The following is a 22,968-nucleotide window of genomic DNA, read 5'->3' as shown; positions in this document are numbered from 1 at the left end:
GAAGATTAAAATTTTTGTATTCCTATGTAGGAAGATGATGCATGTAATGCCTGTGAACATTACATTATTAAGGCACTCACACGAAATATATATATGGAGTTGAATATAATGGGATGATTTCAGGATAATTAAATCAAATGATGAGAAAAAGAGGTGGACTGGGAGAAGGGGGAAGGGAGAGGAAGAACGGGGAAAATTATCTCATATAAATGTAATGTTCTGGTTGGTTTTCTGGAGGTCTTGGGACCAGCCTTCTTTTCAGAAGAGCAATCACCAAGAGAATAGCCTGAGATAAAGTCCAAAAGTCTTTATTGTCTCCTTCACAGTCTTTCTCTTTGCCTGGGGCTAGGCTAGCTTTGTCAAGGCCCTTCTGATGGGACTTAGTCTCAGTGGGGGAAAGCTATCATGAGACTGATGAAGATGGAATGTCTGAGTCCAATAGCTTGACCTCCAGCCTACAGTCCTGTGTCTTCTCTGAATCTGTCTCTGGCTGAGTTTGTCCCAGTTTATATGCTGTATTACAATTGCATCATTACACTATATTGAGTATAAACCAATCATTATATCACTAAGGAACCATTATTTGTTGTAAGAATAAATCAATCATACTGAACTACAGAACTCACACTCTAAAATAGATAACCATTGTCTTATCAATTCCAGTGAGTTAACATCTTGTTTAAATCAGTCATACTGAGCCTTAAGTATATTTCTCCAAAGTTCCTGCCCTTTACATATAAAAAAGATGCAAAAGGAAAATTTCTTACAATAGAAGGGATGTTGGCAGCCAATCCTTGTTCCTTTCATCAGTGTCAGCAGAAATAGTGATTAACATACAAATTCAGTTGGTATAGCAATCTCTCTTATTCAACAGGGAAATAAGAAGGGAAGAGTAAAGGAGAAAGAGGTCAGGGGAACTGATAAGTGGATTAAAAGAGCCAGTAGTTAGAAGTAAAGCAGATTTTTGAGGAGAGATTGGTAAAAAGGGAGAGAAAAGGATAAACAGGGAGAAAAATATTTCATTAGTAATGATAACTGTAAATATGAATGGGATGAACTTATCCATAAAATGGAAGTAAATAGTAGAATGGATTAGAAACCAGAATCCAACACTGTTGTTTACTAGAGAAACACTTGAAACAGAAACACAAAGTAGAAATAAAGGGACGAAGCAGAATTTATTATGCTTCAGCCGAGGTTAAAAAAAAAAAAAAAAAAGGAAGTGTGACAATCAGGAATTCTGGAAAAAAGCAAAAAAAATCAGAAAGCAGCCTCATTAAAAGAACTAAGAAAAGAAACTACATTTTGCTAAAAGGTACCATAGCCAATGAAATAATATTAATACGAAAAATTATATACAGCTAGGTGGTACAGTGGATAGTCTCTAACCTGGAGTCTTGAATTCAAATCTCGCTTCAGACAATTACTAGCTGTGTGACTCTCAACTGTGTTTACATCTTGACAAGTGAATTCCACTAGACATTTAAAGAACAATTAATTCCAGCACTATATGAACTATTTTAAAAAATAGACAAAGAAAGAATATTACCAAGTTCCTTTTATGACACAAGTATGGGTGCAGCTAACTGGCGCAGTGGATAGAGCACCAGCCCTGAATTCAGGAGGACCCAAGTTCAAATCTGGTCTCAGACATTTAACACTTCCTAGCTGGATGACCCTAGGCAAGTCACTTAACCTCAACCTCAGGGGGAGGAAAAAAAAAAAAAAGAACACAAGTATGGTGCTGAAATCTAAACCAGAAAGTGGAAAAAACAGAAAAAAGAAAACTATAGATCAATGATCCTGATTAATAGTGATAAAAATATTTAAAACAATATTGGCAAGACCTTCCCAGCAATATATCCTAAAGATCATACACCATGACCAGATGAAATTTATAGCCAGAATTCAGGACTAGTTAAATATTAGGAAAATTATCAGCACAATTGGCTGTTATTTGCAAACCCTACCAAAAAATCATATGATTATCAGTAGATGTAGAAAAAAGCTTTTGATAGTACATTTATTCTTTTTAAAACATTAAGAAGTATTGGACTAAATTGAGCTTTCTTCAAAATGATAAATACAGGACAGCTAGGTGGCACAATATATAGAGCACCAAACCTAAAGTCAGTATAACCTGAATTCAAATCTGGTCTCAGACACCTAATACTGCCTAGCTGTGTGACCTGGGCAAATCACTTAATCACAATTGCTTCAGCAAAAAACAAACAAACAAACAAAAAAAAAACTATCTATCTAAAACCATCAATAAGCATTAGTTGTAATAAGAATAAAGGAGAAGCCTTCCCAATCAGATCAGAGTTAAACAAGGATACCCATTATCATCATCATTATTCAGTATTATAATAGAAATATTTACTATGGCAACAAAAGAAGAAAAATAACTTGAAAGAGTTTTTGCAGATGATGTGATGGTATACTTAGAGGATGCTAGAGAATCAACTAAAAACACTAGTTGTGATTATTAACAACTTCAGCAAAATTACAAAATATAAAGTAAACCCACAAAAATCATGTTTTTCCATAGCCTGCAAACTCCAGCAGGAAACGATAAATTCTATTTAAGATAAGTACAAATAGGAAGTGAATGGTAGAATGGATTAGAAACCAGAATCCAACAATATGTTTTTTACTAGAGACACACTTGAAACTGAGATATCTACAGAGTAAAAATAAGGGGCTGAAGCAGAATCTTTTATGTTTCAAACAATATAAAATACATAGGAATCATCTTTCCAAGACAAACCCTCAAATTGTACGAATACAATTGCATATAAAGTCAGATCTAACAATTGGAGAAATAGTAATTGTTTATGGGGAGACCTTGGCAATATAACAAAAGTTATAGTTCTATTGAAATTTTTCAATGCCATACCAACTAAACTGCCAAAAAAATTTTTTTTCAGAGCTAGAAAAAATAATAACATTCATCAGAAAGATCAAATGATCAAGAATATCAAGGGGGAATTAGTGGGAAAAGTTTTTTAAAAAGAAGATGGCTTAGTGCAGTGCCAGATCTCAAAGCAAATTACAAAGCACTAATTATGAATTATGGTATTGGCTAAGCAATAGAATACAGGAATAGAGTCAATGGAATAATTAGATACATAATAGTAAATGATCATAGTATTTGAGTGTTTCAAAAACAAAGATCTTGGGACAAGAATTTATTATTTGAGAAAAACAGTTGGGAAAATCTGAGAATCAGTCTGACAGAAACTAAGTGTAGACCAATGTATCATAATATATACCAAGAAATAGTCAAAAGAGGTACATGATTAAGAAAGAGTAGATGGCATTCAAAGTAAATTGGGAGAACATGGAAAAATTTACTTATTAGTTCTATGATTAGGAAAATTTTTATGACCAAACAAGTGATAGAAAACATTATGGGTTGCACAATGGATAATTTTTGTTATATTAAATTTAAAATTCTGCCATGTTTATAAGGAAAACTGGAAACTTTCTCTGTTGTAGTAACTGTTTCTCTGATGTAGTATAGTTGTCTGATAAAGTCCTTGTTTCTCAAGTATTTAGAGACCTGAATCAGATTTGTAAGAATATGAACTAAAATTTTTAAAAAATTGAATGTTAATAAAATTTTGTACATGTAATTGAGGGGGGAAATAGAGGAGAGAAGTGAAAAAGAAAGAATCATTGGACTATTATCTAAAAGTTATTACCAGCCAAATGAAGCAAAACAAAGTCTTACTATGTGGATATAATTTGTTCTTTAATTGTTAATAGTTATCTGAACTTAATGAAAAGAAAAATGAAATTTATAAAACTAAGGGAAAATTCAGTAGATAAATTCAAAGGATATAAACAGTTTACAAATTATAGTCCAACCTGTCAGTAGTACTATTTAAAAAATGCTCTCAATTACTAATTATTAGAGGAATGCAGATTTGCTAGATTAAAACTACTTTGAGCTTCTACCTCATATCCATCAGAATAGTAATAATGACAAAAAAAATAATAATGTTGAAAGAGAAACGTTGACATTGATGTCTTGTTTTGTAGCTGTAAATTGTTACCTTCTTCTTAACCCTACAGTTTGGAACTATGCCCCCAAATCAGTTATACAATTATGTACATTCTTACCCAGAAATACTCCTAGTTAGTCTTCTATTCCAAAGTGATCAAAATGAGGAAAAGGACCCAAGTGTACAGAATTGTATAGGTACTCTTTTAATTATAATAAAGTACTAGAAACTAAAGAAATGACCAACAGATGAAGATTACAAATTGGATATGTGTATATAATTGAATATTTTGTTATTCTCTAAGAAATTAAAAAGGGAAAACTTTCAAAGTAACCTAGGAAGACTTGTGAGAAGTTGAAGAGTGAAAGTAAGCAGAAGCAGAAAAACCATTTATATAATAACAATAAAAACAAAACTTGGAAAGAACTCTTTGCAGTAACCAATTACGATTCGAGAAAACTGATGGTGAATCATACCACCAACCTCTTGATAAAGAATAAACTAAAGATGCTAAATGAAGACATAGCAACAGGAGGGCTTTATTGTGCTTGATTATGCATATTTCTCTGTCTCCCTTAACAGATATATTTTCCTATATGTGAAGCTGATCTCTATTAGAATGTGAGTTTCTTGAGATCAATGACTCTTTTCTGTTTGTATCCTTATGTCTTTTTTTATTATAGTTTTTAATTAAAAAAACATGCATGGTAATTTTTCAACACTGGCTCTTGTAAAAACTTCTGTAACAACTTTTCCCTTCCTTCTTTAGCAGCCCCTCCCCTAGATGGCAGATAATTCTATACATGTTAAATAAATTAAAGTATATGTGAAGTATATGTTTTTACACATATACATGTATACATATTTATACAGTTATCTTGTTGCACAGGAAAGATCAGATTTAGAAAGAAGGTAAAAATAACCTGAGAAGAAAAAAACAACAATGTAAGCAAACAGTAACAGAAAGAGTGGAAATGTTATGTTGTGGTCCACACTTAATTCCCAGTGTTCTTTCTCTGAGTGTAGCTGGTTCTGTTCATTAAAGATCAATTGGAACTGATCCGGATGTTCTCATTGTTCAAGAGAGCCATGTTCATCACAATTGACTATCATGTAGTGTTGTTGAAGTGTAAAATGATCTCCTGGTTCTGCTCATTTCACTTAACATCAGTTCATGTAAGTCGCTCCAAACCTCTCTGTATTCATCCTGCTGGTCATTTCTTATAGAACAATAATATTTCATAACATTCATATACCACAATTTATTTAGCCATTCTTCAATTGGTGGACATTTATTCACTTTCCAGTTTCTAGCCACTACCAAAAGGACTGACACAAACATTTTTGCATGTACAGATCCCTTTCCCTTCTTTAAAATCTCTTTGGGATATAAGCCTAGTAGTAACACTGCTGGATAAAAGAGTATGCACAGTTTGATAACTTTTTTTTTTTTAAATTATAGTTTTTATTTACCAGATATATGCATGGGTAATTTTACAGCATTGACAATTGCCAAATTTTGTTCCAATTTTTCCCCTCCTTTCTCCCCCCCCCCCCCAGATGGCAGGTCGACCAATATATGTTAAATATATTAAAGTATAAATTAAATACAATATATGTATACATGCCCAAACAGTTGTTTTGCTGTACAAAAAGAATCGATCTTTGAAATAGTGTACAAGTAGCCTGTGAAGGAAATAAAAAATGCAAGAGGACAAAAACAAAGGGACTGGGGATTCCATGTAGTGGTTTGTAGTCATCTCCCAGCGTTCTTTTGCTGGGTGTAGCTGCTTCAGTTCATTACTGCGCTATTGGAACTGATTTGGTTCATCTCATTTTTGAAGATGGCCACGTCCATCAGAATTGATCATCATATAGTATTGTTGTTGAAGTATATAATGATCTCTTGATCTTGCTCATTTCACTCAGATCAGTTCATGTAAGTCTCTCTAGGCCTTTCTGAAATCATCCTGTTGGTCATTTCTTACAGAACAATAGTATTCCATAATATTCATATACCATAGTTTATTCAGCCAATCTCCAATTGATGGGCATCCACTTAATTTCCAGTTTCTGGCCACTATAAAGAGGGCTGCCACAAACATTCTTGCACATACAGGTCCCTTTCCCTTCTTTAAGATCTCTTTGGGATCTATGCCCAGTAGTAACACTACTGGGTCAAAGGGTATGCACAGTTTGATAACTTTTTGAGCATCATTCCAAATTGTTCTCCAGAATGGTTGGATCCATTCACAATTCCTTCAACAATGCATTAATGCCCCAGTTTTCTCACATCCCCTCCAACATTTGTTGTTATCTTTTCCTGTCATCTGGCAGGTGTGTAGTGGTATCTCAGAGTTGTCTTAATTTGCATTTATCTGGTCAACAACGATTTGGAGCACCTTTTCATATGACTAGAAATACTTTCAATTTCTTCATCAGAAAATTGTCCGTTCACATCCTTTGACCATTTATCAATTGGAGAGTGGCTTGATTTCTTATAAATTAGAGTCAGTTCTACATATATTTTGGAGATGAGGCCTTATCATAACCTTTAGCTGTAAAAATGTTTTCCCAGTTTATTGCTTCCCTTCTAATCCTGTTCTCATTAGTTTTATTTGTACAAAAGCTTTTTAACTTAATATAATGGAAATTTTCTATTTTGTGGTCAATAATGACCTCTAATTCTTCTTTAGTCACAAATTCCTTCTTCCTTCACAGGACTGAGCGGTAAATGATCCTGTGTTCTTCTAATTTATTTATAATCTCATTTATGCCTAGATCATGAACCCATTTTGATCTTATCTTGGTGTACAGTGTTAAGTATGGGTCAATGCCTAGTTTCTGCCTGTATCCTTATGTCTTAGAACAGACCTATCCTCATTTCTTGTTCTTCTTAAATTTTTTATTCATTCATTTAGCATCTCTTCTGGTCCTTTTAAAATTAAGAAGAATAAGGAAGAATCCCAATTTCCTGACTGTCCAAAGATTTTTCCACTTTATCATTGGTTCCTAATCAAGACCATTTCTCTTCAGGAGATCTGAATGGCTATGGTTTTATTGTCACAGGTTTAGTTCAGTTCAGTAAGTGACCTAATATAATAAATAAGCAAGTATCTCTTTTGTAAACTGAATGAGTTAGAGGTCTCATACATATACATAACAACACTTTTTAAAATTATAGCTTTTATTTGCAAGACATATGTATGGGTAATTATTCAGCATTGACTCTTGCAAAATCTTCTGTTCCAACTTTTTCCCTCCTTCCCCCCACTCCCTCCCCTAGATAGCAGGTAGACCAATACATGTTAAATATGCATAGCAACACTTTCTAAAAATGTTGACATCTTGTGATTGATAAAATGCAAATTCATTTAAAAGTATTACTGGATTGATAGTAGATATATGGTATTTTAAGTTAACATTCACTAGATAATAGAAGTACAACCACTTTCTTTGGCACAGTTCAAATGCTTTACTGAACAGGGAATCATACTCTGGATGAGATCTACTACACTCAACCATGCTTCCACTGAATGCCTAGTTTTTCTGGATTTTTCTCTTTGCCATTACAGATCAGACAAGTATATCTTGATTTTAGCTGGTCTCTAGAAGTGTCACCTATATTTTTTATCCAGTGACTAGACAACTACTATTTCTATCGAATTTCACCAAAGATATTATCATACCTTTTCTGTACTTTAGTAATGTTGTCTGTTCCCTATGTTTTCCATACATCTTAAAAATCAATGTTTTACACCAGCAGTTAGTTAGCAGAGTCGGTCTGTTCCATTCATGAGTTGGCGTTTCTTCCTTCCCCCAGTGAATGGCCAGATGTGGCAGGTTCTTTAGTACAAATCATCTTAAAGTGTAAACCTAATAAGCTCTGGACTAAGTAAAAAAAATGCATTATAAAGAATAAAGCCACCAATGTTCTACAAAAGAGCACTCTCCAATTATTTTTTTCTAATGAACTTTCTCTTTTTTGAGAAAAGCAAAACACCCATGATTTGATGCTTCATGATTTCATCTTCAGAATTTCTAGGAGATCTGTTTTTCTGATTGGTAACAGAGCCACCTAGCCTATTCTTTCAGACAGACACTAGCCATGTTGTACTTTGTTCTCTACTCCACAGGCATTTTTTCTGAAAACTACCTTCCTGACATAACTATATTTTACACTGCTTCCCCTCCCCCATTTCTGGTACTATGAGCAAATCAATTATTCCACTGCTGCTGGGAGGGGTTCACTGATTTATTCCCTTATGACCCCAGTCACTATCCCTGTTACTGTTCATACTAAAGTGTCCCTCTGGTTGTGTTCTTTCTCTCCTTCTCTTAGTATTTGAGTTCTTCTTGATTGCAAAATCTGTACTTGTATCCCCAGCTCTCAGAACAGTGCTTGGCATGTAGTGAGCACTTAATAAATGCTTTTACATTCATAAAAAAGAAGCAGCATCTTTTAATAGAATGTGTTTTTTACTTGAACATGGCTTCAGGAGACTTAAGTTTAAATGCTGACCTTGGACACTAATTTAATACATACCCTTATGGGCTTCCTCTTTCCAAGCCTCTTTAAAATTGGAATATTTGTTCTGGCTCAACTCAAAAAAGAAATAAGATATAGTGGAATTAATGAGTTTTGTATTTTTAGTTAAGAAGACCTAAGTTCAAATCCTATGTCTGACACATTGCTGTATAATTATGGGTAAAACTCAATTAAATTGAGTTTCAAGCAAGCTACCCCGTCTTATCCACCAAGTCATATGTGAGTTGCAGATAGACCTTGGTGAAAGGAGTTCCCACACTAACACAGTTTTAGGATTCTTGATGTATTTACTACATCATTCAGAGTAATTCTAAAATGTAGTTCCTCTTCTAATGTATCCCCCTCAACTCACATTCATTGGTTACATCCTTGGGGAGAGGGGAAAAGCAGTTGACTAATTTAGGTTCAAGATATTATATGAGTCTTTACTTTCGAAACTATAGCTCATGAATTTCCATCATACCTTTAGTTATCCACTAGACACAATTAACTCAAAACAGAAGCTTTTTTGAAGATGGCATTGTAAGAATAATTTTAATAAAAGGTTTCCCTTCCCACAAGGTTGAGATATACTTCCCCACAAACTTGGAATATACTCTTGCACAATCACAAAACATCCATGGGAATCGTGGGCACACATGTGTAGAACATATGTGGGAAAGGCAACTCCTCTATGTTAATTTAAATAAATGCCTGTCCTTTTGATAAATTCTATCTATATCACTGGTCACATAGGGAATGCATATGTCTAAAGTAACTGACATCTTTCATTTCAGATCCCTACTAACCTTTTCTTTTTTAATACCTTCACTTTGAGTGTATCTTCTCTAGGAAGATAATTTAGTAGAGTTCCCTGGACATATTTTTCTCTGCCTCTTGAGTTCTGACTTCCAGGGCTAATTCTTTCTTGAATCCACAGCTGGTTCTCCTCCCTGATGCTTAATGTTTTATTCTACCTTGATCCTATAATTTTTGCTGCTTGCAGTTTATTCTACCTAAAATGTATAAGATGTTGTAGCTGATCAATTCCCTCTTAACTATCAAAATTGCTTAGAACAAATTTGTCTCAACATCTGAGATCCTTTTTCATAGCTACTATTTTTTTATTTTTTTATTTTTACTGCCAGATACCACACTTGTTTCAAATTTATTTACTCAAGGCAAGCAACTGTGTCTTGATTTTTAACAGGCCTCTAGAAACGCGGTTCATCTTTTGTTAGCCAATGACTAGCCGTCCTCTGATCAAGCATCACTAAGGAGTTCACTATACTTTTTTAAGGGGTTTCTTCTTTTTATTTCATTAAGATTTTACTACCTTATTGTCTCTGTCATTTTCCAGTACAGAAGTATCAACCAGTAAACCAACAGACTTTTCTTAACTACTTGCCATGTTTCAGAAACTGAGCTAACTAACCATTGATAATGCAGTGACAAGGACTTAATATTCCATAAGAAGGGATTACCTATACACCTAGCATCCTCCTAGTACCATTTCTCCACATTATATTCGTACCAGTCATTATAACTGCTACTCTTTTTAAGCTGTAAGTATAATTCTGAATGATTCAATTTCTACCACTCTTGCTCATGAGTCAAAGGAAGACAATGTGTCTCCCAGTGATAATTAGCAAGTGCACTTAGCTTTTATAAAATATACTTAGTGAGATAATATAATAAAAATAGTTCTTGCAAAAATTCTCTTCCTTGTGCTTTATGACCTGGAAATTCTTATCTGGCAATGAGGGTCATACCACTTAAAGGTGGCTCCTTCCTTTGCTTTGTCTTTCTATATTTAATTATTGTGGGTATTTCACTTTCTTCCTGCTTGGATACATTTTCTTCTACTTGTTAGTCTTTGATCCTAATAGAATATTATGTTACTGATTTTGTTTTTTTAAATAATAAAGGTATGAATTGGATTAACAAACAAATTCTATTCTTCACATAGTCCTAGAAGTTCTTACATTATAAAGAAATTACAAGGGCTAGACTATCTGACTTACATATTTAAAACTTTATCAAGGCCTTACATGTATTAACTGGAGAGAAACCTTCTTTTCACATATTGGATTAGATAACTTTTTTCACCTTAAGAAACTTTATTGAGCTGCGTTTGAGCTAAAATATATCCCATGATACAAAAATTATCCTATCCAGACTCCTCTGATCCCCAACCTATTTGGAAGATTCTAAGATTTTGATACTTGATTAGGAAATGTTAGTTTTGATTAATGACCTCTACTCTTTTTATTTCTAAATTTCTAGAAATGTCATTGCAATTTATTATAGAAAATAAAGACAGTCTTATTTTCATGGGGAGGAAATAACAGCACATAAATTCAAGAAAAGCCACATGTAGAGAGTGGTACTTGAACTGAACTTTGATGAAAACTAGTAATTTTGTGAAGTGGAAATTAGGAGGGAGACCATTTCAGGTGTAAGGGGAAGCCTATGCAAATTCACAGATATAGGACCTGAATATATAAGGAATAGAAAGGCCAGTTTAACTGAACAATAGAGTTTATGAAAGGGAATAATGTCTTAACAAGCTGGAAAGGTAGATTGGAGCCCACAATCAACTAGCATTTATTAAGCATTATATATGCCATGCACTGTACTAAATATTATTCTATATATGTTCCAGATATTATGCTAAGCACCAGAGGAGTTTGTATTTGATCCTTAAAATACTAGTGAACCACTAGAATTTCATTATCAAGGAAGTGACATAGTCAGACCTGTGCTTTGCAAATATTGTTTTGGCTCTGAGGAAATTGGATTAAAAAGGAGAAAAACTGAAGCCAAGGAGATCAGTTATACTTTTTCCACTAATCTAAGTGAGAAGAATAAGGTTGGTGGTTATTTAAATTTAGAGAATAGAACAGGTACCAGAATGATTGTGGAGTTCGAATAAACTCGACAGTTATTTAGTTGGAATGATTGATAGGAGTTGAAGCTTATAAATTTGGGTACTAGAAGAATGGTGATACCTTCATCAGAAATAGAGAAGTTTAAAAGGGTGGCTTCTCAGAAGAATACTTCAGGGACATGTTGATTTTAAAATGTCTATAATATATCCAATTTGACATATCCAGAAGACAGATGATAGCAGTCACAGAAAATCTATGCTGATAGAGAGATCTTGGGAGTCTTTTACATAGAAGTGATAATTAAATCTACTTGAGCTGATTATGAAGAGAGTGTTGAGAAGAAAAGAGGAAGGGGAAGAGAAAGATGAGAGTAGAAGAGAGCCCAGGGCAGAATCTTGAGAAAAGAAAGAAGGAATTAATTGTAAAATTGAAAAAAATGATCGAAGAAATGTCATACTATGATTACTGTGATGAATTTTTTAGATTCATCTTATAGTTTAAATTCAAGAAATATTTATTCAGTTAACTTAAAATATGGAGTTAAAATTTTTGTTGATAGAGGAACTTCTTGTACCAATAAAATTGTAGATGTTGGAAATAATATTTAAGGCAAGAATTAATGAGATTTAAAAAAAAATAATTCTCCAATTTCTTTGTGAATATTGCTTTTTGGAGCACAAATTGCAACCCCTATCAAATCTTGGATGATGATCTTTATGAACATCTATGGATTTAAAAAAAAAAAAACACTTCTTGCTATTTGGCCATCTCTTGACATTGTGACAAACATGTAATCTCAACCAGGTTTATAATCCGGTTTAATACGACTTTGCTAGAGTTTATGTTTGTGTGCAAGAGCACATTGTCACCTCAACAGCATTGGTAGAAGAATGTCAATGGATAATTTTCTCCTTTTTATTATAGTTCCAAGTAATGGTTTCAAATGTTCAGAAATATTTTATAGTAAACTTTATTGCCATGTTTCTTTACAGCAACAAAGTATTTAATTTTATAAAATCATTTTAGCCGTGATTCAGCATGGATGGTTCCAGATGATGTGCAATCTTTTACATATTAAAAGGAACACTAATTTTGAATTGTGAAATCTGATTTTGTATTGCAACTCTTTCATTTACTAACTGCATGATCTTGAATATATTACTTACTATTTCTAAAACTTAAATTTCTTCCTCGGTAAAATTTTCTCCACCTACCTCCATAGATTTATTGGTCATGATTAAATAAATAGTGTGTGGGTTCTTTGAACCTTAAAGTGTTATATAAATATTCTTATTGATACCATTATTACTGTTACTCATTTTTACAAAAACGAGTTACCTTTTGGTTTTTGTTTTTCCTTTAGCACTCTTACTTCACTGTGCCTGACACAAGAGAACTTCCCAGCATACCTGAAAATGTGAGTATCTGAGTTGATTTAAATTCCTCTTACTCCTTTTCACCTTTCTGAAAGTTTCTATGGGTAGGTTGAGGCTAAGTATCTGTAACAGTAATAGAGAATTCTGTCCTATCACCCCTTTCCCATGCTGTGATGATTAATAGCTTGTAATTCTTCATCCATTTACTGTTCTCCTGCAATCATTTATGTCACTAAATGTTAGCAGGCCCTTTTGCCTGAAACTTATCATGTATGGTTTTGTCTTCACCAATAAAATCAGAAATATAGATGTAGAAAACTAAATTTGAGTTATACTTCTGCCTCAGCAGACTGTGTGATATTAATCAGATCTCTTCTTTCATATATATTCCTCATATAAAATATGGGGAGAAGTAGATGTCCCTTCCAACTCTAGCATTCTTTATTTCTCTTACATTATTTACACCACATACTTTATTGAAAGGAGTCATAATAAAAGGAATTAGTTCTATACTTCTTGTTGCATCAGTTTTCTCCATTATTGGGATCATTATCACAAATCTAACCATATTAGGGGAGCATGTCACAAGCAATTGAGGTATTATTACTCCTGATTTACTGATTTTTATTTGGTGCTTAGCTTGGTTGGTTCCAGATATTTTCTCCAAGTTTTATGACCTCTCAAATCTCTTTAAAGAATTATGTAGCAGAGGGAAAACAGTTACAGGTATCTTACACTCTTTTAACACTAGAGAGGTGACAACTTAATGAATCAATGGCAGAAAAAACTAGTTTCTAATTCTTATCATAGTCACTTAGCACCTTGTCCTCAACTAGACCCCACGCTCAGGCAGACTGGCAAATAATGAAGAGAGTGAGGAAGAGATTTTCTTTGGGTAAAGCACAGAAAATGAAAACAACAAAATCTTGAAACAGGTTGAGAGGAGGGCAGAGTCTGGAGATGGAACGCATATTTTCCTTGGCTACTTAAATGAGAGGAGAAAGAATTAAATGACTTATAAGTAAGAAAGAAAAAAGGAATTCACAAATTAAGCAAAGTTCCAAAACTAGGGAATGGTGTGACAAATGGGGAGGGCCAGCAACTTAAGGATAAGAGGAAAAGAACTGATGAGAATCAGCTTTAAAAAGCTGAGAAGTCACATGCTTACAGAAGGAGGAGGGATTTTAATTTGGAAAAAAATCAAACCTAACATTAGAAAAAAATGGAGGAAAATATAAATCTAGTTTTTATAACTTTAAATGTGAATTGATTAAAAAAATTCAATTGGGGGCAACTAGGTGGTGCAGTGGATAGAGCACCAGCCTTGAATTCAGGAGGACCAGAGTTCAAATCTGGTCTCAGATACTTAACACTTCCTAGCTGTGTGACCCTGGGCAAGTCACTTAATCCCAGCCTCAGGGGGGAAAAAAATTCAATTACAATATCTAATAGAAAACCAGATGGATAAATAATGAACTACCAAAGAAAAAAGCTTCTACTTCTGATGGATCCATAATTCTATCAAAATTTTAAAGAACAAATAAAGAACAATGCTACTAATTATTGTCAAATATTAAGAAAAAAACCTATCAGATTCTTTTTATGTGAGAAATATATTCCTAATATCTAAACAATGAAAGATAAAGCAAAAAACTATGTAGATTAATATCATTCATGAATGTCTACTCAGAACTTTTAAATAGAATCCTATTATACAACTATAGCAATTTACCCAAGAAATCATTCATCATTATTAAGCTGTATTTCACCTAGGGATAAAACGTAATTAAACATTAGGAGAGCAATCAACATATTTATCACTTTAAAAACAAAAGGCAATTTAGTTAAATACAACAAATATTTATTGAGGGCTAACTAGATGCAAGACATTAAATTTAAAAATATCCAAAACCACATGACTATTTCAATTAGTAAAGACAATGTCATTCAAAAGGGATAAGGGACAATACTAATTTATGCCAAAAGAGCCTATCAAATACAGGCATAGAGATTTTTTTAATATCATAAAAAGTATCTACCTAAAATCAAAAGTAAGCATCACATGAAATGGGTATACACTAGAAGTTTTCCCAACAAATACAGGAGAAAAGCAAGTATGCCCACCCTCTCTAATAAATATATTTTAGTCATATAAATGTTAGTAATAAAACAAGAGAAATTAAATGCATAGCAATAAGCAAAGAAGAGACCAAACTATCCCTATTTACTGATGTCATGATGTTACTTATAAATCATAGGAATTCAGTAAAGAATCTAAAATATCTTCAGCAAAATTGTAAGTTTTATTTACAAAATAAATTCCCAAAAATTTCAACAGGAAAATAGAATCCAAAACATAATAATATAAAGTTAAATATTCAAAATAACTAGAAAAATGCACTAAATATATGGGTACTAATCTTCCAAAGCACACAAAATGTTTTTCCAAATTAGAACCACAATAATGTTTTTTACCTAACATGTTATAAAATGGAAACGCTTACAACACATGTTAATTGTCATTGTTGGAAGGGTTATGAGAAGATAGGCACACTAATGCATCATTGGTAAAGCTCTGACTATGAATCAGTACGAGCATTTGGGAAAAGCACATTGGAATTAATGCAAATAAGAGTGATTAAAAGTGTCCATCCCCTTTGACCAAGGGATTTCTGTTCTAGGCTTATTCCCCACTGATGTCATATAGAAAACAAATTGTTTAACTGACGGATAAGCATAAAATTGAAAAATAATAGATGCTTATCAGTCAGCTAAATTTGTGATTCATTAATGTAATGGAATATTATTGTAGCGATAAATGTTATGCATTCAGAGAAGCATAGAAAGACTACATAATCTAATGAAGAGCAAAGTAAAGCAAGAACACAATGTACACTGTGAAAAAAACAATAAATGGAAAGATTAGCCAAAAACCAATCAAAAGTGAATATTGTAGAGCTTCAAAAAACAAACGTGGCATCTAGTTGGCATAGAGAATCGGCCCTGGAGTCGGGGACCTCAATTCAAATCTGGCCTCAGACCCTTAATGCTTACTATCTGTCTGACTCTAGGCAAGTCACTTAACCCTAATTGTGCATCCCCCTCCCCACATCCCTAAGGAAAAAGAAAAGGACAAAGTGGCTCCAAAGAAGAAGACTCTTACACCCCACTCTTTGGCAGATGTTGAAGGTCTGCATTTTGTCCATATTTTCAAACCTCTAGTATGTTAGCCAGTTTTGCCGTTTTTTTTTTTTTTTTCCCTTTAAAATTTGGTTTTATATAATGATTCTTTGGTATGGGTAAGGAAGAATATTGGGAAAAATTATAGTGATGTTGAAAAAAAAAAGATATCAATAAAAATTTATTTAAAACACTTCAAACCTGAGATGCAAATTTATTTCTAAACCAATATTCTTTCCACTGCATCCTTTCAGATGATTTCTTTCAATTTTCAAGTGCTTACTGAAGTTTATTCTTTATTTTTCCATAACTTTAATATCAAAACTATGTTTTTCTTCTCAAAGGAACTGAATACAGTAACTGTAATTCATTATTAGCATTTAATCTGTATGCTAACATCATATAAGCATGAGTGTGTTTCATCTAATAGCAAAATGTAAGCAAAAGAACGCTACACTGGTAGTCAAGATACCTGGATTTATTATATATGTGCCTTCTGAAAATTTACTAACCATGTGGTCTTGAGCAGGTTATTTCTCCCTTGGCCTTAGCTTTTCATCTATAGAATGACCATAATGACACTGATACTATCAGTCAGCAATTTAATTTCCTCCTACTGTTGTTAGGCTTCTCTGGACCTCAGTTCTGTCTTTTTCAAAGTGGGTAATGGTAATTCTTGTATGGCCATTTTACTTGGTTATTATGCAGAAAAATTTTTAAAACTGCACGTGTTTGGGTTTTTTAAAGTTGTGATTTGTTCTTGTTAATGATGATGATATGTATTTAATATTAATACCATTTATGGTATTAACATTAGTAATAAAAAGGAAAAAAAACCTTCAATACTTGAAGGCTTCAGCTGTAAAAGGACTTTCTCCACTGAGACAGACTATAGCCCCATTATTCCTTGGTAATTGCTTTCATGAGTTGCTGTGGTAACACTACTTAATAATCTTGTGAGCCTCTATCTCACTGCTTTGCTGGGCTGTTCCACAGATTACAGACCTAGAGTCAGTCCATCACTGGGCCAGTACAAAGAAAAGCAACATGATCCAGATAAGAATCAGAAAGCCAGGATTCAAATTCTGACTTTGAGGTGTAGTAGCCAGATGATTATTGGAAAGTCGATGATAATACTAATGATAAGAATGATGATGATGATGATGTCCTATATAATAATTACAGCTAACAATTATAGGGTGTTAAATTTTGCCAAATTCTTTACAAATGATTTCATTTTATCCTCATAATGACCGTGAGAAATAGATACTATTGTTATCACATTCACCCCTAACTTCACAATTTTTTTTTTTTAAATGAGGAAATTGAGATAGAAGTTGTGTGAGCGTGAATAAATCACTTATCTACTAAGTCTCTGAGGTTGGATTTGAACTCCTGTCTTCCTGACTCTAAGTCCAGCATTTTATTGAATGTACCATGTAGCTACATTACTTAAGTTTACTGGGCATTAGTTTCCTTATCACCTATAAAAGACCATAATAACACCTCCACCTCAGGGTTGAGATAGGATTCTTGTGAAACTCAAATGAGAGTCTTATAGGCAATTCCCAAACCTTAAAGGTACTATATTACTGCCAACATTATTATTATTATTATTATTATTATTATTATTATTATTATTATTATTATTATTATTATTATTATTATGACTTTCCTTTTGTCCAGGTGGCATAACCTTTGACATTCATACATCAAGTACATGACATAACAATGCAATTAAGAAACCCTACCCTTTTGAAGGAAAATTTCAGTGAAGAATTGTTATTGAGATTAAAAAAAATTAAAGAAATCTTTTAGATTTTAAGCAATTTATTATTAAATATGCTATATTTAAGAATACATATATTCATATAACATATCATATCATAATTATATTTAAATTACATATTAAAGAAATATCCTACATCACAAATGGATATATAGTAGTAATCGTAGTATTAAGCTAGTAGTGTAATGTACTCCTATTGGTTATGTTTTGAAAGTTTTGTTTGCTTAGTGGATTATCATATGGAACTGCATGTGAAATATTAAACAAACTTGTCATGATTATCTAGCTTGGTGTCGAGCAAAATGGTTAATGATTCATAGAAAGCATTTAGAAGGACAGTTACATAGAACATTACTGAGATGTCACATTTCCCCAAGATTCTCTATGATACAAACAAGATTTATGAACTCATAGTGATGTCCAAAAATAAACAAATGGAGTTCATTGCAGTCAACCCATTATCACATGGGGAAATTGTCAGGTAATTGTTTATTGAAATAGTTTTTAGATTGGTACAGAAGAATGACTGTAGCTTCTGGCTAATCTCTGCTTTCTTTCTGATGAATTTTGTTGCTGATTTGAGTCCTTATTAAGCAGTACTGAACTGGATTTCTGAAGAACTAGGCCCTAGTTTCAACTCTGCCACTTTTTGACCTATTCAAGTCACTTCTTTTAAGGGCCTTATTTCTGTAATTTATAAAATGATGGTTTTACTCAGCTTCTTTCTTTGTTTGCTGTTCTTTCTTTTAAAAGGCATTATAGGTAGAAAAAGCCCTGAAATTTGGAATAAAAAAAAAAAACAAAACTAGGTTCAAATTATGTCTTTTCTTTTTGCTGTGTGGAAATTTGAGTTTCTTAACCTTCTTTAGGTCTTGTTTTCCTTCTCTCTGAATTAGGAGGAAAAAAGAGAGTGGGACTAATATTTTTAAGGTCTCTTCAGGCTCTAAATCTAAAGGTGTTAGATTTTTGATAATCTGAATATTCCTAAATTTTTATGTCTTGATATTCTAAGATCCTTTCCAATCTGATATTTTATGTCCTATGAATATAATGAATGGATTTTTTCTTAATCTTTTGAGACATTTTCTTCTTAAACATTTTAGACTTGGAATTTATAATATATACTCAGTTTCCCAGAAAAAATAATAAACTACCCATGAATATTTAACAATATCATATCAATTTAGGGAAGGCATTTGAAGACTTGTTTTGTGGTATTATTGGAACAAATGTCATTTTTCAGAAATAAAACCTATTGAAAGTTATGAAATATTCCTGCCTCATAAATTATTCTAAAAGGAGTTACAATATCAAATATATTGCAAGTAAAATATCATCACATGTTAAAACAAGAAAGTACTTTAGAAAATTATTCCTTTCATCTCATTTTGTAAGAAGAAACTTGGACCTCAGTCATTTATAATGAATATGGTCCTAAAAGTCACTAAATACAGTGAAATCATCAACAGAGTTGACCAATATGTGGAAGCATCCAGGGAGGATCAGTTTGGGGTTCACACTGTGTTGGAAAGACTATCTCTTACAATATTCTGGATTTAAGATATTTTTCTTCTAAGTCCCTAATGCTTCTCTCATTCCTCATTTTTCATTTCTTTTGTCCAACCCTTTCTTCCTTTCCTAATTTTCTTTTTTCTTCTTCCTTCCTTCTTGTTGTTCACTTGCTATTCCTTCATGCCCTATTTTCTTTATTTTTATATCTTCTCCACCTTTATTCTTTTATCTTCTTTCTTGTACTTCCTCTCTTCCTTTCTCATCTCTTCTTTTTCTTTTGTTTTTCTTCATTTCTTTTTCCTCATTCCTTCCTTCTTTCTTTTCTTTTTCCTTTCCTCCCCCTTTATTCTTTTCTTGTCTTTCCCATTCCATCCTCCTTTATATTTTCCCCTTGTATCATTCTTGAAGTCATAGTGTAGTGGTAATGAATGTCCTAATGACATGAGCAATATGAAGAAGAGAAATAAAAAGAGGATAAAGATACCATTCCAAAATCTCCCAATGTCTTCCGATGTCTAAAGTGCCCCAAACTCTACAGAGACCTTGAGCTACTAGAGTTCTTACCCATCTATTCCATTCAAGCAGTTATAGACTCAGACATGTGATATCCCATAAGGAAAGAGGCAGGGGGAGGAAGCAGATAAAGGAGACAGCTTCTGTTTAGACACAAATATCTTGGTAATCAGCACAGATGGGATGAGAAATACCGAAAAAGTACATGACAGTTTAGAGGGATTTGGCTAAATGTTATATATTTTTAATATACCTGTATGTTGCTTTTACAACAAGCATCTGAGTCTGTTAGCATATGGTTTCTGAGGTTATTTCTTGTATTAACCAATATAGGTTTACTTGTTAAATCCATTCTTTTCCCTACTCCTCAAGTGCATTTTTACAATTATGAGGTTTTTTTCCCCCTTATCCCAGCAAAATAAGGCTGAAAATTTGTCTCTAACGCTGTTTCTTCATATTTGGATGGCAAGCTGGGGAACATATTTTTGCACAGTATGAAACTTCTTGGCAGACTCCTCAGGCCACGTATTGGTGGCTTTAGAGTTATCTTTGGATCTGTCAAAAGTGCTAATGGGCTCTCTGGGCTCCTTTAAGCTCCTCAATCCTATTTTTCTTTTTCTTGAAAGAAAAAAGAAATCTACACATTTCATCGACAGTTAAGCTTCTACTAAAATCTTCAGCCACTCCATATTTTTGTCTATACGTGTATGTTGGCGAGAAGGTCTTTGCCATGTGAGCGTCTACGGTGGAGCCCTATCCTGACATCATTAGCACAGTCCTTCTTGCTTCATCCAGCAGGAGATGCTCTTGTTGACTGACTTGGAATGCTGTTTACATTACCTATCAAATTTCACATAATCATAAATTGTTAGAATATAAAGGATCATAGAAACTAAAACGTCAGAGCATAGAATATACTATATGCAAAGGGTGTTACTGTGGATTTTAGAACATAGGCTGGTGAGCCATTGAATGTAGCACATCGAGTCTTGAAGTCTATCTACAACAGGTAGTGTTGGAACAGTGGAATCAAAGGGACTTTGGTTACCATCTCATCCAAACTTCTTGTTTTAGTCATGAAGGAACTCAAGTCCAGAACAATGAAAGAATGTTCATACTGTTATACTAATAGTACTCACAAAGCCAGGACAGGAGCTGCATTCTCTGGCTCCTACCACCATTTACTATCACTTGTTCTACTATACAATATTCTCTTTTTACCAATTGGTTTCTCTGCTGGTTGCCACATTTTGGACTACATATGTTGGAGGACACTCTAAATACGGTGCTTACTTTGTAATTTTTGATCTGTTACAGAATTAACATAGTTTCAATTTGTGAGGTTCTTTGGTTAATATAGTCCTTCAGTTGAACACTAATGAATCATATGATAAATGCCCATGCTTATTCCCAACTGTTTCAATTGTTGTACTACACATTGTGCTATTTGCATTGCTATATGGTAAAATCCTCTCAGCTCTCTTGAATTAGCTGGGTTATAAATCCCTAATCATTATAAATTGCAGCTTTTGGTATAGAGGACTTTATTTCTGAGAACATGTATCATGTGACATTGAAAGCCTATGTGGCTTTGAAGAAACAATTATGTCCACACACCTATTAAAGACCTAGGAATGGGGCATAATGAAACACTTGAATATTTTTCTTGGAATAGAAAGTAATGTTTCAAAGGGTAAATGGCAAACTACAAAAACAAAAACAAAAACAAAACTAAAACTCCCTAGAATGCTGCCTTGTCACATCCTGGTTTTCTTCTTGTCTGTCCCCAGCTATGTGACATGGACAAATCATTTCCCCTTTTTAAAATTCAGTTTCCTCATCTGTAAAATGAGAAAATTGGACAAAATTATCTCCAAGGTTACTGCTTGTTCTTACAGTCTGTATTTTAACATTTCTTCTAGTAAAATGTGATGTAATCTTGATGCTGGAAGGATCTCTAAACTCAGTAGACATGAGTTTAAATCCTAGCTCCCACACTTACTAGTCTTGTCACTCTGAGCCAAGCCATTTAATCTTGCTAAATCTCAGTTTCTTCATCTGTAAAATGAGGAGGATGTTATTACCTCATTGGGTTACAGAGGAAATGCTTTTTAAATATTTGTCTTATGTAAATGTGATCCAATATCATGAAAAATCATTTTACAAAAATAATTTATTTTGATATTTATCAACTTTGTATTTTGTGTAGTAAAGACTGTGTTAGGCATCTAAAGAAACCCAAAGATTTATCAGACACTAACATTGTGAGTTTACAGCTTAATAGGGCAAAGAAGATGTGCATAAATAGCTATTATACAAAATAGAATCTCAGTGTTTGAAAGCTCCATGAAGGGAGCTTTCATTTCCACCTGCTAGAAGGATCAAAGGAGACTATGCTGAAAGTGCAGGTATTGAATCTCAGTCTTAATATTTGGGTAGAATTTTAACAGATAAAAGTTGGGGTGTGGCAGAACCACACAGATCACCTTACATGAGCAAAGGCAAGGAAACAAGTTCCAGATTCATGCATTGGATGAAGGGAAAGGCTAAGTGATCTTTCAGGTCTAAGATTTTAGATCTGCACATCTACACTAATACCTCCAAAACCCTACACTTCCCAGTTTAGAACCAAATGTGATTTGAAGGGAAGAAGAATAGCAACATTATTGATAGTACTGTTATGAACCCTAAAGATTGACCCATGCAGCCTGTTAACTCTTTTTTTCCCCAAATTTGGAAATGGTATCTTGCAAGATGATTTTGGGGAACTAAGTTCTTTTTGTGTCTGTTAATCTTCATAATTAAGAATAAAATCAGATTACAATCAACTCTTTTTTATATCTTCTAGAGAAATCTGACTGAATATTTTGTGGCTGTAGATGTCAACAACATGCTACACCTCTATGCCAGTATGTTATATGAACGGCGAATCCTCATCAGCAGCAGCAAGCTGAGCACTGTAAGTAGAGAATGTCAGTAGGCTGATCCCTATACTGTGTTCTCTGTTAGGACTTCAGTAGGGGAAGAAATGATCCTTATATGCTTCAGGACTTCAAGGAAAACATTAAAAGTCCTCATTAAACTTTAACAAGCATCTGCTGGTACTGTACTCAGAACTTCCTAAGAGCCACATAGTGCAGCATAAGTCCTGGTCTTAAAGTCCACAGGT

The 22,968-nt window shown here is 33.3% G+C and overlaps 1 protein-coding gene across 6 annotated transcripts in view; it reads left to right on the top strand.

Annotated features, from left to right (window-relative positions):
* DENND1A (DENN domain containing 1A) overlaps positions 1–22,968 on the top strand; it is a 701,497-nt gene that overhangs the window by 340,488 nt on the left and 338,041 nt on the right. For all 6 annotated transcript variants that reach the window (XM_074293045.1, XM_074293044.1, XM_074293042.1 and 3 more), the window contains 2 exons: positions 12,793–12,846; positions 22,648–22,758. In XM_074293045.1, coding sequence (XP_074149146.1) covers positions 22,690–22,758 — 69 coding nt within the window. In that variant the 5' untranslated portion in view covers positions 12,793–12,846; positions 22,648–22,689. The remainder of the gene's footprint in view (positions 1–12,792; positions 12,847–22,647; positions 22,759–22,968) is intronic.

Source organism: Sminthopsis crassicaudata, chromosome 2 (assembly GCF_048593235.1).
Source record: "Sminthopsis crassicaudata isolate SCR6 chromosome 2, ASM4859323v1, whole genome shotgun sequence".
NCBI classification, from domain to species: domain Eukaryota; kingdom Metazoa; phylum Chordata; class Mammalia; order Dasyuromorphia; family Dasyuridae; genus Sminthopsis; species Sminthopsis crassicaudata.
The sequence above is the reverse complement of the archived record's forward strand: the minus strand, read 5'-3'. Positions and strand labels throughout refer to the sequence as shown.